Here is a 13,502-nt window from a genome sequence, read left to right as displayed (position 1 = left end):
TTTGTGAGGACGGAGGTGCCAGCTAGAGTGGAGGCAGCTGGGAAACAGGACAACGAAAGAGGAGGAGCTAAGAGAATTGACAGCAAAGGGCACGTCCTCCTCCAGGAAGCTCTCCTGGATTCTGAGAGGTGCAGTTGGAAGCCCCTCCTCAGACCTCCTGCAAGCCCTTGTGTGTCACCCTGTCGCCGCACTGGGAAGCAGCTGTTCTGTGAGGGGCTGCTGTGTGCCCAGGCAGAGGGCAGCTGGAGGGCTGGGCTGTGTCTTGCTCGTGTCTCCCTCCTTGGCCCGGGGTCTTGCTTGGCGCGGTGCAGAGGCCCAGGAAAGGTTCAAGGTGAGGAGCAGTGGGAAAGGCAGGGAAGGGGGAAGAATGCCTCCAGCGTGACTGAGTATCTTCATCTGAGGACAAGATGGCCAACCCCACAGGAACACCGCCAAGGAGCCAACTGGAGTAGCACGTCCCACGCCGAAGTCATTCTCTGACCAGTCTCAAGATTTTTAAAAAAACATTTTTTTTCCCTTTATTGATTTTAGAGAGAGGAAGGGAGAGGGAGAGAGAGATAGGACCATCGATGAGAGAGAACATCGATGAGAGAGAACATCGATTGGCCGCCGCCTGCATGCCCCCCACTGGGGATCTGGCCCACAACCTGGCCTGTGCCCTGACCGGGAATCGAACCGGCGACCTCTTGGTGCAGGGTCGACGCTCAGCCACTGAGCCACACCGGCCGGATCAGTCTCAAGATTTTTGCCGTATTTGCCCATGTTGTTCTTCACTGTTAGCAACTCTGTACTTGAAAATAAAGGTGTATCTGAATCTCATGAAAGGGAGGCAGTTGGAAACACACGTGAAGCAAACAAAAGGCGAGGAAAGTCCTGCAGGAAAGCGTCGCGTGCAGAGCTGGTCTCAGCTGCGAAAGGAGGTCCGCAGAGTTCGGGGGCAGGAAGGTGCCTTAGCGCTGCGCCACGACCAGGGCCTGGAGCGCTTCGGGGTATTTCATGTCTGTGTCCCGGGCTCTCCGGGACAGCCCCCAGCGTGGCCTGGCGGGAGCCCCACCCTTCGGGAAAGGCTGGATTAAAACACCCTCGTGGGGGAAGGGAGCAGGGAACGCTGCCCATTCCTCCCAGTTCGGAGGCAGCCTCAGCCCCACACCCTGGGGGAACCCCTGGTGCCCTGGGAAAGTGAGGAGTAGCCAGGCTTTATTTGGGCGCCAGTGTGCACCCCTGACTCAGCTGCCTTGACTCCTTTCTCTGAATCCTAAGCTGGTGAGAGCCGGCCGCTCTGGTCACCCAGCTCGGAGAGAAACACCGTCTCTCCCCTGGGAGAAAAGACAAGCGATAGCAAGGGCACGAGAGCACCCCTCCGCCCGGTGAGACTCCCCTTCTCCGTGGCAGCAGGCATGGTCTGGAAGCTTGAGGGTCTTACGTGATCCTGTGCCAGGGAAGGTCGGGGTCTTCACCCCACAAGGAGGGGCTCCCAAGTGAGCTTTGTGGTCCCAGCCCTGCAAAGCCCTCTCTGCCTTCCCTTGTTCGTTCATTCTTTCGTTGGTTCATTCCACAAGTGTTGGGTGAGCACCTACGGAGCAGTGAGCAGTGAGCAAGGGATGCAGAGCCTGGAGCCCAAGGGACCAAGAGAAGCATCACCAAAAACCCAGGAAATAGAATAACTGTGCGAGAGGCACACACAGAACCCCTGAGAAAAGGCAGGACCGGTCTGCACTCACCTTCCGGGCACTGACTAAGGAATCAGCGGGAGGAGGCGGGTCAGCTGAGCCTGCGGGCTGAGGAGCCAGCTGCAGGAAGAGCGTTCTAGCCCCAGGGAAGAGCATGTGCAAAGCTTGAAGTCAGAGAAGCCCCCATTCCGCACACTCTCGCTCTTTCTCTGACCCGGCCCAGATCTCGTTACAAATTCAGACAAGTGGGCTCTGGAAAGTCAGGCGGATTTAAGTCTGAACCTCAGACCCATTACAGACGACTTGTGTGGTCTTGGCAAAGTTATTTGACCTCTGTGGGCCTCGGTTTTCCCTTCTGTAAAATGGGAATAGGAGAACATGCCTTCGGTTCTAGGCGTGGACAGACACGTGAGCTCCAGCACAGGGCTTCAGAGAAAGGGGAGTCAGTGTGAGGTTAGTTTTCCGCGACACCTATTGAACACACCCATGTCTGTGGGGGTGGGGCCCCAGCCAAGGGGACCCATGTTGGCGAAGCAAAGGGGGGCCCCAGGCTCCGGGCGAAGAACTGGTTTTTGCATCTGTGTCTGGCAGGCAGGTCTCTCTCTGGATTCTGGTGGGTTCTGGTGTGTGGTTTCTTCCTTGGGGCCTTCCTGGAGGAGGTGGGAGTCGAGCGTGTGTGGGAACAAGGACCTCAACCTATTGACATCCCTCGGGGCAGGAGCAGCCGCAGGGGAAAGAGCACTGTACCCAGAGTCACACGGCCTATCACCCGGGCAAGTCACCCACTCTCTCTGGGTCTCAGTTTGCTCGTCTGTACAGTGGGGATAGTGATGAGAACCCTCTCACTGGGACGTCATGAGGACAGAACGGTCCATGACCATGAGAGCTCTCTGCAAACCGTGCCCAGCTGTGTGAGGGCGGGGATGACCTCCTGTCGGGGAGGGTGACGGCTCGAGGGACAGGAGTCAGGCTGGGGCGTCGACTCTCCACTCTCGGCCCCCTAGGTCTGGTTCAGTAACCGCCGTGCCCGTTGGCGTAAGCAGGCAGGAGCCAACCAGCTGGCAGCGTTCAACCACCTTCTGCCAGGGGGCTTCCCGCCCACCGGCATGCCCACGCTGCCCCCCTACCAGCTGCCGGACTCCACCTACCCCACCACCACCATTTCCCAAGGTGAGTGCCCGAGCCCGTCCTGGCGTCTTAGCCGTGACCTTTGGTCTCTTCCCCAGGTCCACCCAGTCTCTCCTTCCCTAACACGGAGGGAATAATAAGGGTTGTACATTTATACCATTTGTCTGCTCTCATGTGGACAGACTGAGGACTAAAAAGGTGAGGTCCTGCCCTTGAACTTCCTGGCTTTGTCAACAGGCCACAGAGCATCCAGGTGAGGTTGACAAGGTCACCTCCGTGTCCAGATTTAGAGCAGAGCTTCTCAAATTAAAGCCACGTGGCTCTCCTGGGTCTTGTTCAAATGCAGAGGAGAAGGCTTCCCCCCCACTCCTTGGATCCTGGCTCCCCGTCTGCCCTCCCCCGCACCCCCCGCCCCCACCAGCGCACATTAATAATCCCGCTACCTGACATCTGTCTCATGAACCCCAGAGGCCTCCGCTTACAGTGCTGCAGGCTGGAGCTCTGGAGGCGAAGGAGACAAGAAGGGAACGTTCTGGGTTCTTGAGGAGAAATTAAACTTTTGCCAAGAATGATGGTCCCGTCCACTGGAAGGATGCACAGAGGGGCCCTGACAGAGCGGAATAGCAGCCAAGCCACTAGGACCAGACACAGCAGTGCCGACCTCGGCCACACCACTCAGCCTTGTCACCTTGCACGCGTGCCCCAGCCCCCTTGAGCCTCGGTTTCTCCATCCATAAAATGGGAACCACGTCTGCTTTGTACCCTTAGTATTTGTAGAAGCACCTGGCAGGTGGTCGATACTCACAAAGTGCTCTCAGGACAGGCCTGGATAGATTAACAGAGTCCCCAATGAGCTCTGACTTTCAGTCCAGATGAGTTACTGAGCACCTGGTGTGTGCCAAGCACTGGGCAGCAGGGCCGGTGCACAGACGCCTAGAGATTGTCTGGAATGTTGGTTGTCTGTCTGTCCAGACATGGCCAGTCCCTAGTGCCCTGCCCAGAAGCCAGCTTGTCCCATTTCACAGATCGAGGGAAGACGGTCCCTTCTGTCCTCTGGATGGGGACTGGGAGAAGGAGGCTTATAGCTTGCTTTGCAAACAGGAGATTCTTTCCCTGCCCTGGGAGGCCCACCCTCCAAGATGAGGCCACTTGCTCAGCCCTCCCCTGGGTCTCTCCACAGATGGGGGCAGCACTGTGCACCGGCCCCAGCCGCTCCCGCCGTCCACCATGCACCAGGGGGGGCTGGCTGCGGCCGCCGCTGCCGCAGACACCAGCTCTGCCTACGGAACCCGCCACAGCTTCTCCAGCTACTCCGACAGCTTCATGAACCCAGCGGCGCCCTCCAACCACATGAACCCCGTCAGCAACGGCCTGTCCCCTCAGGTATGTGGCCTCGCCCCTCTTCGCAAGGTCTCATGGCCAGACGCCCTTCAGCCCAGCCTTCAGGGGCTCCGGGTGACGCCGGCTGGCTCTCCTTGGGGGGAAAAATCACGGGTGTCCACAGAACCACTGGCTGATGGCTACCCTGAGAGTTTAAATACCTTCACTTGTCATTCATTTGTGATCCTTACCTTGAGTTTATCTTCCCAAGCGGCAGACCTGGGTGTCCTAGCAGGTGGATGGAGAAAGGGTTTTCATAGCAAGTTTCCATACTTCTTGCCACCCAGAAACAAACAGATACTGTGTCATAGACTTGCTCCTGGCCCCAGAGCCACCCACAGGAAACTGGCCCCCCACCCACCTCATGGCTGTTCAGCCCATAAAAGTCAGGCATTTTCAGACAGCACATTGGTGGACGCCTTGCGCCCTTTCCTGTGGGATTCTGACTGGTTGGGGCTTTGCTCTAGGACCGGGGGTCACTCCTGGGTTCCACCCTGTCTCCCGCCTTTCACCAGGAGTGACCATCCAGAGAAAGGCAGGGCCATGTCCTCTTGGTGGAGGGAACTGTGGCTGGAGTTCTACAATGGTGCTCTGTTCCCATTGGGTCTCGGAAGCCTGTCCACGCACGTGTGATTGGTTGCTGGTTACGTCACTCATCGCCTGGTGGTGCTGCTGTTAGAAGTTGTGGGACCTACTTTAAATGAAGTGGGGAAGACAATGCCGAGGCTGATGGTGGTTAGTGGTGGGTTTGGGGACTAAGACTGGGTGACGCTGGAAGTTCTAGTGGATTTGAGGAACTGGTGAGTTCATTTTTGTAGCTGCAGCAGGCTCTCAGATATCTCCAGGGGAAGATTAAATCCAAGACTGGTTTTACCCCGCCTCCCACCATCTGAGACACCACCCTCTTGTCTGGGGTGAAAATATGCCTGCTACAAACTTACCTGAACGCTGTAGTGCAGTAGAGAGGGGAAGACGCACGGAATCCCAGCTCCACTCAGGTGTTAGGAAGGTAGCATCCTTGAGCCTCAGTTTATCTCCTGCTAAACAAAAGAATGATTAAACAAAGACTGTCACTGACCTCCTAAGAAAGGTGTTCTCTGCACTCACGTGCTAATAGGTGAGAACACAGAGCACAGAGCCGGGCGCAGAATAGGGGCCAAGTAGACATTAGTTCCCATTGCCGAGACAACATAATTAGTCTAGAAACCTGTTGTTGAAATAAAAGGAGGCCAAAGGGGAGGTCGGCTACCATCCCCTGCTCCTGCCACATCCGTCCAGCTGCCCGTTTTTGCAAATCACGTTCGATCAGCACACAGCCACGTTCATTCATTTACGTGCTTGTGGCTGCTTTTGTGCTGAACAGCAGAGTCGACTTGTTTCTGAAGAGATCTCGCCGCAGAGCCTGAAACTGTTCCGATCTGGCCTTTACCGAAAAGATTGCCACCCCCTGGTCTGAAACATTTCCCAGAATGTTACTTTTCTGAGTGTTTTTGCTTCAGTCCTGTTTGCCTCTGTGAATGTGTTTAGTGGAGGGCTGCTAGCATTTCAGTTCCATCACTTACTTGTGGGTAAGTTCCCTTCTCCTCTCTCTGCCTCGATTTTTCATCCATGAAATGGGGACGACACAGCAGCTCCCTCATTGGGTCACTGAGGATTGAGTGGCACGAGCTAGGTAACGCCCAGGGCCACGCAGAATTGAACGCCGAGTAAACAGTTGAACGCAGAGTTCCCAGCGGTGATGCCCCCAGTCTCCCGGGGGCCCACAATATAGGGGGTGCTGCAACCTGCAGACCTGATGTTTCCCAGTGAACCCAATGGGGCCTCTTTGGGATTCAAGACCATGACCTCAAGACCATGCCCTCTGTGCCAAGGACTAACTGGCCCGGCTCACCTTCCAGCGTCAGGAGACAGAAAAGGATCCCAGAACTGGCTGGGCAAGGATGCTGCCGAGGCCCGAGGAGCCCGGCCCCGAGAATGTGGCCCCGGCCTGGCCTCCTGGTACAAAACAAGTTGGAGGAGCACCCCTTGGAGATCCGAAGACGGACACTGGGATTATGTGGCCAGACATCTCCCTGTGCCGATGTGGGGCCCAGAACACGTTGGCCGGGCGAGGACTGACCAGGGCACCTGGATCCCTGACCACTGCTCTTCCCAGCCCACTGGTCTCCATGTGGGCGGAGGTTTATCCCCAAAGCAACACTTCTGTAACAGGGCAGAGGAGAGACTAGCAAACCAGGGGCCCCTGGCTTCTGCAGCGTGGGTCCGCAGGGGATTAAAGAGTGAGGAGGTTTCAGGCACTGTTTGGGTGCAGAAATGAACCTCAGGAAGGCAGCGAGACGAGAAGCCGACCCACTGACGCGAGCAGCCCCCTCCCCGGTCCTCAGGGCGGAGAGGCGGCGAGGCCAAGATGGATTGGGCGGACTTCGGACACTCACCCAAGGTTCCCACCAGAGGTGTGAAGACAGATGGAGGGTCTGACAGGGGCAGAGGGGACCAGGAGGTGAACAGCTGCTGGAGGGGAGGGGGGTGCGCGCAGGGTGGACTCGGGGGCAGGCTGTGTGTGCTTCTGTGTGCGTGACCCTCTGGGGTTAAGCTGCAAACACTTCCTGAAGGAAGGGGGGCCGCAAGGGGGGGCATTTGGGTCTTGTGCACAAGTTGCCGGCATTTCTGAGCTCCGACGCCCGGCATGCTCGCGCCTCCGTCTGAACGGGCCCACTGGACACCTTCGGCGTGTCTCTGTGGTCTGTGGAGCACTGGGGATTGTCCACTGAAATCAGTCCACTTCCCACATCCTGTCTCCCCAACAAGAGTGGCTCGCCTGGGCAAGAAGGGGATGATGGGCCCCATCTGGGGCGGGGTGTCCACCTGGGCAGTGACCTGGCACACAGCCCCTCACCCAGAATGGCAGGTCCCTGCCACCACTGCCCAGATAGCTCTGGCCCAAGGGGATCGCATTGGGGGATGAAGTTGGGGCTCCGCTGAGCACCTGCCGGTCACACTGGCTGGCTTGCTGCTGCCTGGGGGAGGATGTGCCCCCTCCTGGGGGTTGACTCCATCTTTGTCTCGGACCCAGCTTGGGAAGCAGGCGCCGTGAGCCTCAGGGACCCCACAGAGAGACCGCCCCGCAGTTTCACAAACAGCCATTTAGTCCTCTCAGCTCTGTGCCTGGCCCCTGACTGCAAGATACAAGTAGCTGTGGCGTGCCCGCTGGGTGCCAGGCACTGTTCTAGGCGTCAGCCCGGGAGCACGAGGGATGAAGCCGCCGCCCACGCCAAGCTGCAGACAGACAGCAAACGTCATGAAATGGCAAGTCCCCCGCTGTGCTCCATGCCCATGTTGACAAGGACAGCTAACCTTTCTGAGCCCCTGTGACTCGGACCCTGCTCGGAGTGTTCTCCATTCAAGAGACAGAACCGGGATTCAGCCCTCAGCTCTGGAGTCTGAGCTCGGAACCACTCACCTCCGCCTTGGAAATGCCCCCACCTGCTGTCTCTCTTGGAGATGGGTTGACGGCAAGAAGAAACCATCCGGGAAGCTGGTACCCTCAGCTTGGTGGAAGGGAAAGCTCATTCAACCCACGTCATGGATGAGAAAACGGAGGCCAGGGCCCCAGCTTAGGGGATGATGGGCAGAGCTGACTCATTGGAAAGGCTTCCTCAACATTTGGATCACCGTGAGGCTTGGTTCCCTCCTAGCCCAGCCCTGGTCCTCCCCCAAAGCCCAGCCGTACAGGGTCAGGCACTCGGCACCCTGCACGCGGACACCCCAGCTTTGCACCCTGGGTCCTTCTGAAGAGGAAACTGACTTCTGCCCATGAGACCTCTCTGCTGGCTCACTGGAGGCTGGGACTCAAAGACACCCCCCCCCCCACTCTGTCCCCTCACTCCAGGCTGAGGGTCAGTCACTGAGGACACAGCGTAGAGCAGCTTTGGACAAAAGGCTTCTGGAACCTGACCCACTTCGAATCATCGGACACCTGCAGACTCATCACTGGCTCGTATCTAAGATCGTGAGCAGGGCACACTTTTAGGGATAGTGAGCGGAGATATAAAGGGGACACCTAGGCCGGTTCTTGGGGGTCCCCCAGTTCTGGTGGGGGAGACACAGCCCGTGGCTGAGGAGCTCCTGGTCTGAGAAGAGGGACCAGCTCCGGTCCTCAGGAGGTCGGAGTGGGACGGGAGAGCAGGGTCCGAGGACGCCCGCCCAGCCAGCAGGTGGAGCCACGCCCTCCCTGGAGAGCTCCCTCCCGTGTGGTGGGGGAGGCGGCCGGGAAGCCCTCCATCGCTGCAGCACTTACCGATCCAAGCTCCCCAAAGATCAGGTGCCAAGTTTTGCCATTTTGGGGGGTCACGTGGGCTGAGACCAGGGGCGGGGTGCCCTGGGCCAGGGGCTTCTTCAGGACTTGTGTGTGTGTCCCCAGGGGGCAGCTGGAGCTTCCTTCTCCCCCAGGTTGTTTCAGATGTAGACTCCCCCAGAGTGGGAAGTGGAAACTGAGGCCCAGAGCGGGGGAGAAAATTGCCCCAAATCACACCATCGCTCTGTCGGCTAGTGGCCGAGCCGGGACTGCCACTCAGAGCCAGGCCCCAGGCAAGGGCTGCAGCCACCGCCTCCTGGAAAGGGGGCCTTCCTGTCTCGTCACCACCACTCACTTCGCTCCTTCATAATGTCCTGCGTGGCCCTTCTGCTCCTCTCTGGAGCCTGTGGGAGGGGTTGACACTATGGCCTCCACAGGAACTAACTGACGAGAAGCACTCTGGGAGGGCAGCTCTTCATCCGGCCGTCGGCAAACCCGTCTGTCCTTCCTTCCTGTGCTCGCGGTCATTGCAGGGGCAGCCTGGGGCGCGCGCATGCACAGTGGGCCAGCCGTGGCCAGGCTCCGTACCGGACCTGCTTCCACTCCCTGGATCTTGGCAGCTATTGTGACCTGCACTTTACAGATGAGGAAACTGGCTTGTTTAGGGTCACCCGTCCATCCATCCTTCCTCCATCCGTCCATCCAACAAATACGTATACAGCCCTCCCACGTGCCAGGCTCTGCGGTGGGTTCTGGAAAGCGGCAGAGCTAAGGTTCGAAGGGTCCGGCCACAGAGCCCACTACACTATCCTCCTGTATCTGCCCGGGGACGTCGGGCCACGTGGCTGAGGTTGGCAGCCACAGGGGCACAGCCGGGTTCAGAGCGTCCCCTCCTCCTGAGACCAAGAGGAATAAAGCGCAAGGCTTTCTTTTTATTTCTCAATGAATGGGGTCTCCTGCTTGCCTTCGACAGCAGACCCCCACCACTGCCCTCCTGGTGTCATCCGGGGCCTGGTGGGGGGGGGGGGCAGTTCGGCAGGGAAAGACACTCCGTCCTCCGAATACTGGTGGGGAGCCAAGTCCCGTTGCAAGCACTTGGCTTCTGTGAGGTCATTCAAGTCCCACAGAAACCTTACACTTTGGGGAAACAGGCTCAGAGAGGTTAAGTAACTTGCTGAAGACCACAGAGCAGGTGAGTGGCGGAGGTGGGATTCCAAGGCAGCCTTACCTGACCCACACACGGCACCTTGACCCTCGGCAGGATAGGGTTCAGGGCACTCACTCTAGGGAACTGAGCTGTGCCCCTCACTCGGTGGGCATAGGAAACCCCTTTGCCTCTCCCCTCTCACTTCCTCTTTGTGTTTCCCCCCTTTATTGGCGACACTGCGTTTATAATAAGCATTTAAAACGAGTCTTGCTGGACCAGGGACGAGGAAGGAGGAGGGAGTGGGAGATTTGTAGGCAGGAAGACGGGGAGGGGGACTGTAGGGTGTTAAATAGCCCAGAATTTTTAAAAAACTGATGCAAATCACTGGTAGGAGAGAAAATTATGTGCAATTACGTCCTGATATTGGAAGGTTTTGCCTAGCCCAGGCAACAAGATCTCATTAACAAGCAGAAAATAAGATTGAAATGGTGTGTAAAAGAGCTGAAAAATGAATTTGAATGCTGCGTTTGTCCACAATTACCCCCTCCTTCACACACATTTTATTGCAATTTTTTTATTATTCTTAATCTCTCCGTTCCTCAAAGCAGATTGGGGACAGCCTGGCATTACCGGGGCGTCGGGAGGAGGTGTGGAGGATTTCCTGCTCCCCTGAAAGGAGACCCTTCTCGCGCACATTTTCCAAGGTTGGGTTTTGGAGGGATCAGCAGTCATTTCTCCGGCTTAGCGGGTTGTAGGAACATGGGGCTTTAACCCCAGCCCGCGCTCCTCTGGGCCTGCCAGCCCACGGCTCGTCCGCCTCCGTCTTCCTCCCCTCAGCCTTCCCAGCGTCTCTCCTGGGCTTTCCTTCCCCAGAGGCCTCTCCCTCAGGCCCCTGGGCAAGAGGAACTGCGGGCCTTTGCTAAAGAGCAGCCCTGGGCTGGAGTTCTGGTTCTGCCACTTCCTCAGTTGCTGTGTGGCCCTGGGGCGCTCGCTTAACCTCTCTGGGCTTCCTTGGCCTCATCTGAAAGTGAGAGTGACCCTCCCGACCTCTCCGGGGTGCCACGAGGACGAAAGGAGAGTTCGAGGAAAGTGCCTGGCACATAGCAGTTGCTTCATCAATGTGCCCTCATTCTCCCCCAGCCCCCATCAATGCCCTGGCACCCCACCCTGCCATACCCCCAGCCTCTCTCTTCCTGTCTCTCTCCCCCCTCCCTTCCCCTCTCCTTCACTTCCTTGAGTTGGTTGGAAAAGAACTGAGTTGGTTTCCAATCCAGAGAAGTGTGGGGTGTTCTGCTGACCCCAGTCTCGGGAAGAGAGGATGCTGGGGTGCAGGTGGCACCTCGCTCTGCAGAAAGCACAGGAAAGGTTGGCCGCCCACCCCGGGCTCCGGGCACGGGTGACGGATGGAAGGACACTGGCTCTGAGTGTTTTTCCCAGGATTAGGGAAAAGCTAACTGCGTCACCCCACCGTCCCACCCACCCGTTTCTCACCATTCCTCACTGTGACCAACCATGATGGTGTGGGTCAGAGGTCAGCCTGTGGAGAGGGCCAAGGGTCTGTGCCCAGATTTTCTTGGACCTGAAGCCAAATGACATTTTACAGTGTCTACTACCCTCCCCAACTGGCTTCCACCCTACTTAGTGACAGCCCAGCTCCCAGAAACACCCCCAACCCCAGCCGTCTCTGCCAGCCCCTCATCACAGCCCTGATCAGAGCACCGATTGAGGGCTGTGGGGACTGTCCACGCAGCCCACACCTCCTGCGTCCCCACCCGAGTGCCCCTTCGCCTTGAGTCCTGCCAGGCCACTGCAGGGCTCAGCATTGGCCAGGGGGCCTGGGCAGCCCCGAGTCCGTCCAGCCCTGGGGGACAGAGCCTGCCAAGATCTTGCTCTCACTCCAGTTCTGCCTTTGTCCACGGTTAACCTACCTCAGTGGGAAAAGCTGAGTTATTTCCCCCCGGCGGCTGCTCGCCAAACAAAACCACCTGCTCACGTCAATCAGCGGCCCGGCTCCAGCCCACAGGGAGCGGCCAGGACAGAGCCTCCTCTCCTGTGAAAACAGAGCCGTGTTTGTCTCTGCGGCTCTCACCCTCTTGTCCCGGGTGGAGGGGGGAGGGGGTGGGGGACAGAGGCGAGACTGGGCTCAGGAACTTTCCAGGCTGCTGGTGAGCAGTGGGTCGTGCCCGTGCACAGGTCCCGCTAGGAATGGGGGGCCTGGTCTATTGTCTGGCTTCCAGGTGACTTTGGGGTCTTTTATCATCGAGGGAGAAGCAGGAGGGCCACCCTGGCCTGTCTCCTTCTCAGAGGACCAGGTGGGAAGATGCTGTCTTGAGCCCACTTCCCTGAGTCTGGACAAGAGATACAGGTTGAGGGCTGCACTCAGAGCCACCGGGGCCTCCTTTTGGCCACCGCTGAAACATCTGCAGTGACCTAGACCGTGCCGTGAGAAGCTGTGGGCGGCAGCTTCGCTGCCCCTTCCTGCCCTAACACGCAGCGGAGAGGCCTAGCCGCTTCCGTGCGCCCCCTGACGTCAGGGCCCACGGGCTGCAGTGGGACCACGGGTGAGGCAGTGACAACAGGGCTTGACGGTTTCTTTGGTAGCACAGAACTCAGTGTCTGGCACATAGGTCTCCAGCTACCACTGACAACCCCCAGGCATGCGCAGCCTGATGACGCGAAGCTGTGGTCTGTACCCAAGAGCGTTTGGAGGCTACTGATCTGCAGTTTGCACTTGAATGTCATTGCATGTGATTTCCTTCCAGCTCGTTCCTCTAGCTCCTGTTATTAACACAGCACACAGGCTCGAAAGGGAAACACACAAGGCTGTCTCTGCTCTTACCAAGCATACCTGGGAGGAGACAGTACTCCCTTCCACCCCAAGCAGCGAGAGAATTCAGTGGGGCTTCTGGTCAGACAGAATGGGAAGAGGAGAGGAGTTTGAAGGGAGGGCGTGACCACAGAGGACTTCCTGGAGGAGGAGTCTCAAAGAGAGGGGGTAGGATTGGCTCAGGGGAAAATAGGGAGGGATAGGAGGTTGGTGCAGACCAGACAGCCGCAAATAATATAGCAAATACTAAAGCCGTCTAATTCAGATATATCACGGACTCATTGGAACGATTATACAGACCAAGGTTCAGATCCCGGGTCCTCTACTTACTTGCTATGCGACCACAAGCAAGTTTCATGAGCTCTGTGAGCCTTGGTTTCCACATCTGTAAAATGGGTGATACTAATCACCTTGCAGGATTATGAGAAATAAATGAGACTGTTTATACTTAGTACTATGCTTGGCATATGGGAAGGGCTTAGTAAGCGATAGTTTTTCCCTCTCTGCTTCTCCCTGCCCTGATTAGAAACTGAATTAGTGGTGGCCTGCTAGTTTCTCTGCTTAGGCCTTTTTCTTTTCTTTTCCCTTCTGGAACAGGAGGTCTGGCTCAGCCCAGGCCAGGCCTGTCACGGGTTGGAATATCGACAGATCTGAGTTCCCTCCTGGCTCTGCTTCTGACCCACTGTGTGAGACACCCCCCCCGCCTCAGTTTCCCCATCTGTGCAATTAGCGATGGAAGGACTGCTCCGAAGGAACCTTGCTGCTCAGAGTCGGTGGTTTCCGTGGGCTCTTTGTGTGAGCACGGAGTCCTCCCGTCCTCCCCAGCCTCCTGGGGCCTCAGCTGGGTCAGCTGGGCTCCCCGTGGCTGTCCAGAACTGCCTGGTTCTGTAAGGGAGAATGCAAATAGCGGATTTGTCCTTCTTCCTGATTAACACGGGGGCTCGGAACGAGGCAGTCCCTGCAGATAGAGGAGAAGAAAATGAGGGAGATTAGCAATTAATACGGTGGGCGGACTCGGAGCTGCTCAGGCCTGTCCCTGGGGTTCCCAGCGGGAGG

At 57.6% G+C, this 13,502-nt stretch overlaps 1 protein-coding gene across 4 annotated transcripts in view; it reads left to right on the top strand.

The window, feature by feature from the left end:
- PAX7 (paired box 7) overlaps positions 1 to 13,502 on the top strand; it is a 96,600-nt gene that overhangs the window by 57,159 nt on the left and 25,939 nt on the right. For all 4 annotated transcript variants that reach the window (XM_036256587.1, XM_036256588.1, XM_036256590.1 and 1 more), the window contains exons 6-7: positions 2,675 to 2,840; positions 3,979 to 4,181. In XM_036256587.1, coding sequence (XP_036112480.1) covers positions 2,675 to 2,840; positions 3,979 to 4,181 — 369 coding nt within the window. The remainder of the gene's footprint in view (positions 1 to 2,674; positions 2,841 to 3,978; positions 4,182 to 13,502) is intronic.

The sequence above is a fragment of the Molossus molossus genome, unplaced genomic scaffold (assembly GCF_014108415.1).
Source record: "Molossus molossus isolate mMolMol1 unplaced genomic scaffold, mMolMol1.p scaffold_m16_p_12, whole genome shotgun sequence".
Lineage (NCBI taxonomy): Eukaryota > Metazoa > Chordata > Mammalia > Chiroptera > Molossidae > Molossus > Molossus molossus.
Note: the sequence above shows the minus strand (reverse complement) of the source record. Positions and strands in the feature narration are given on the sequence as shown.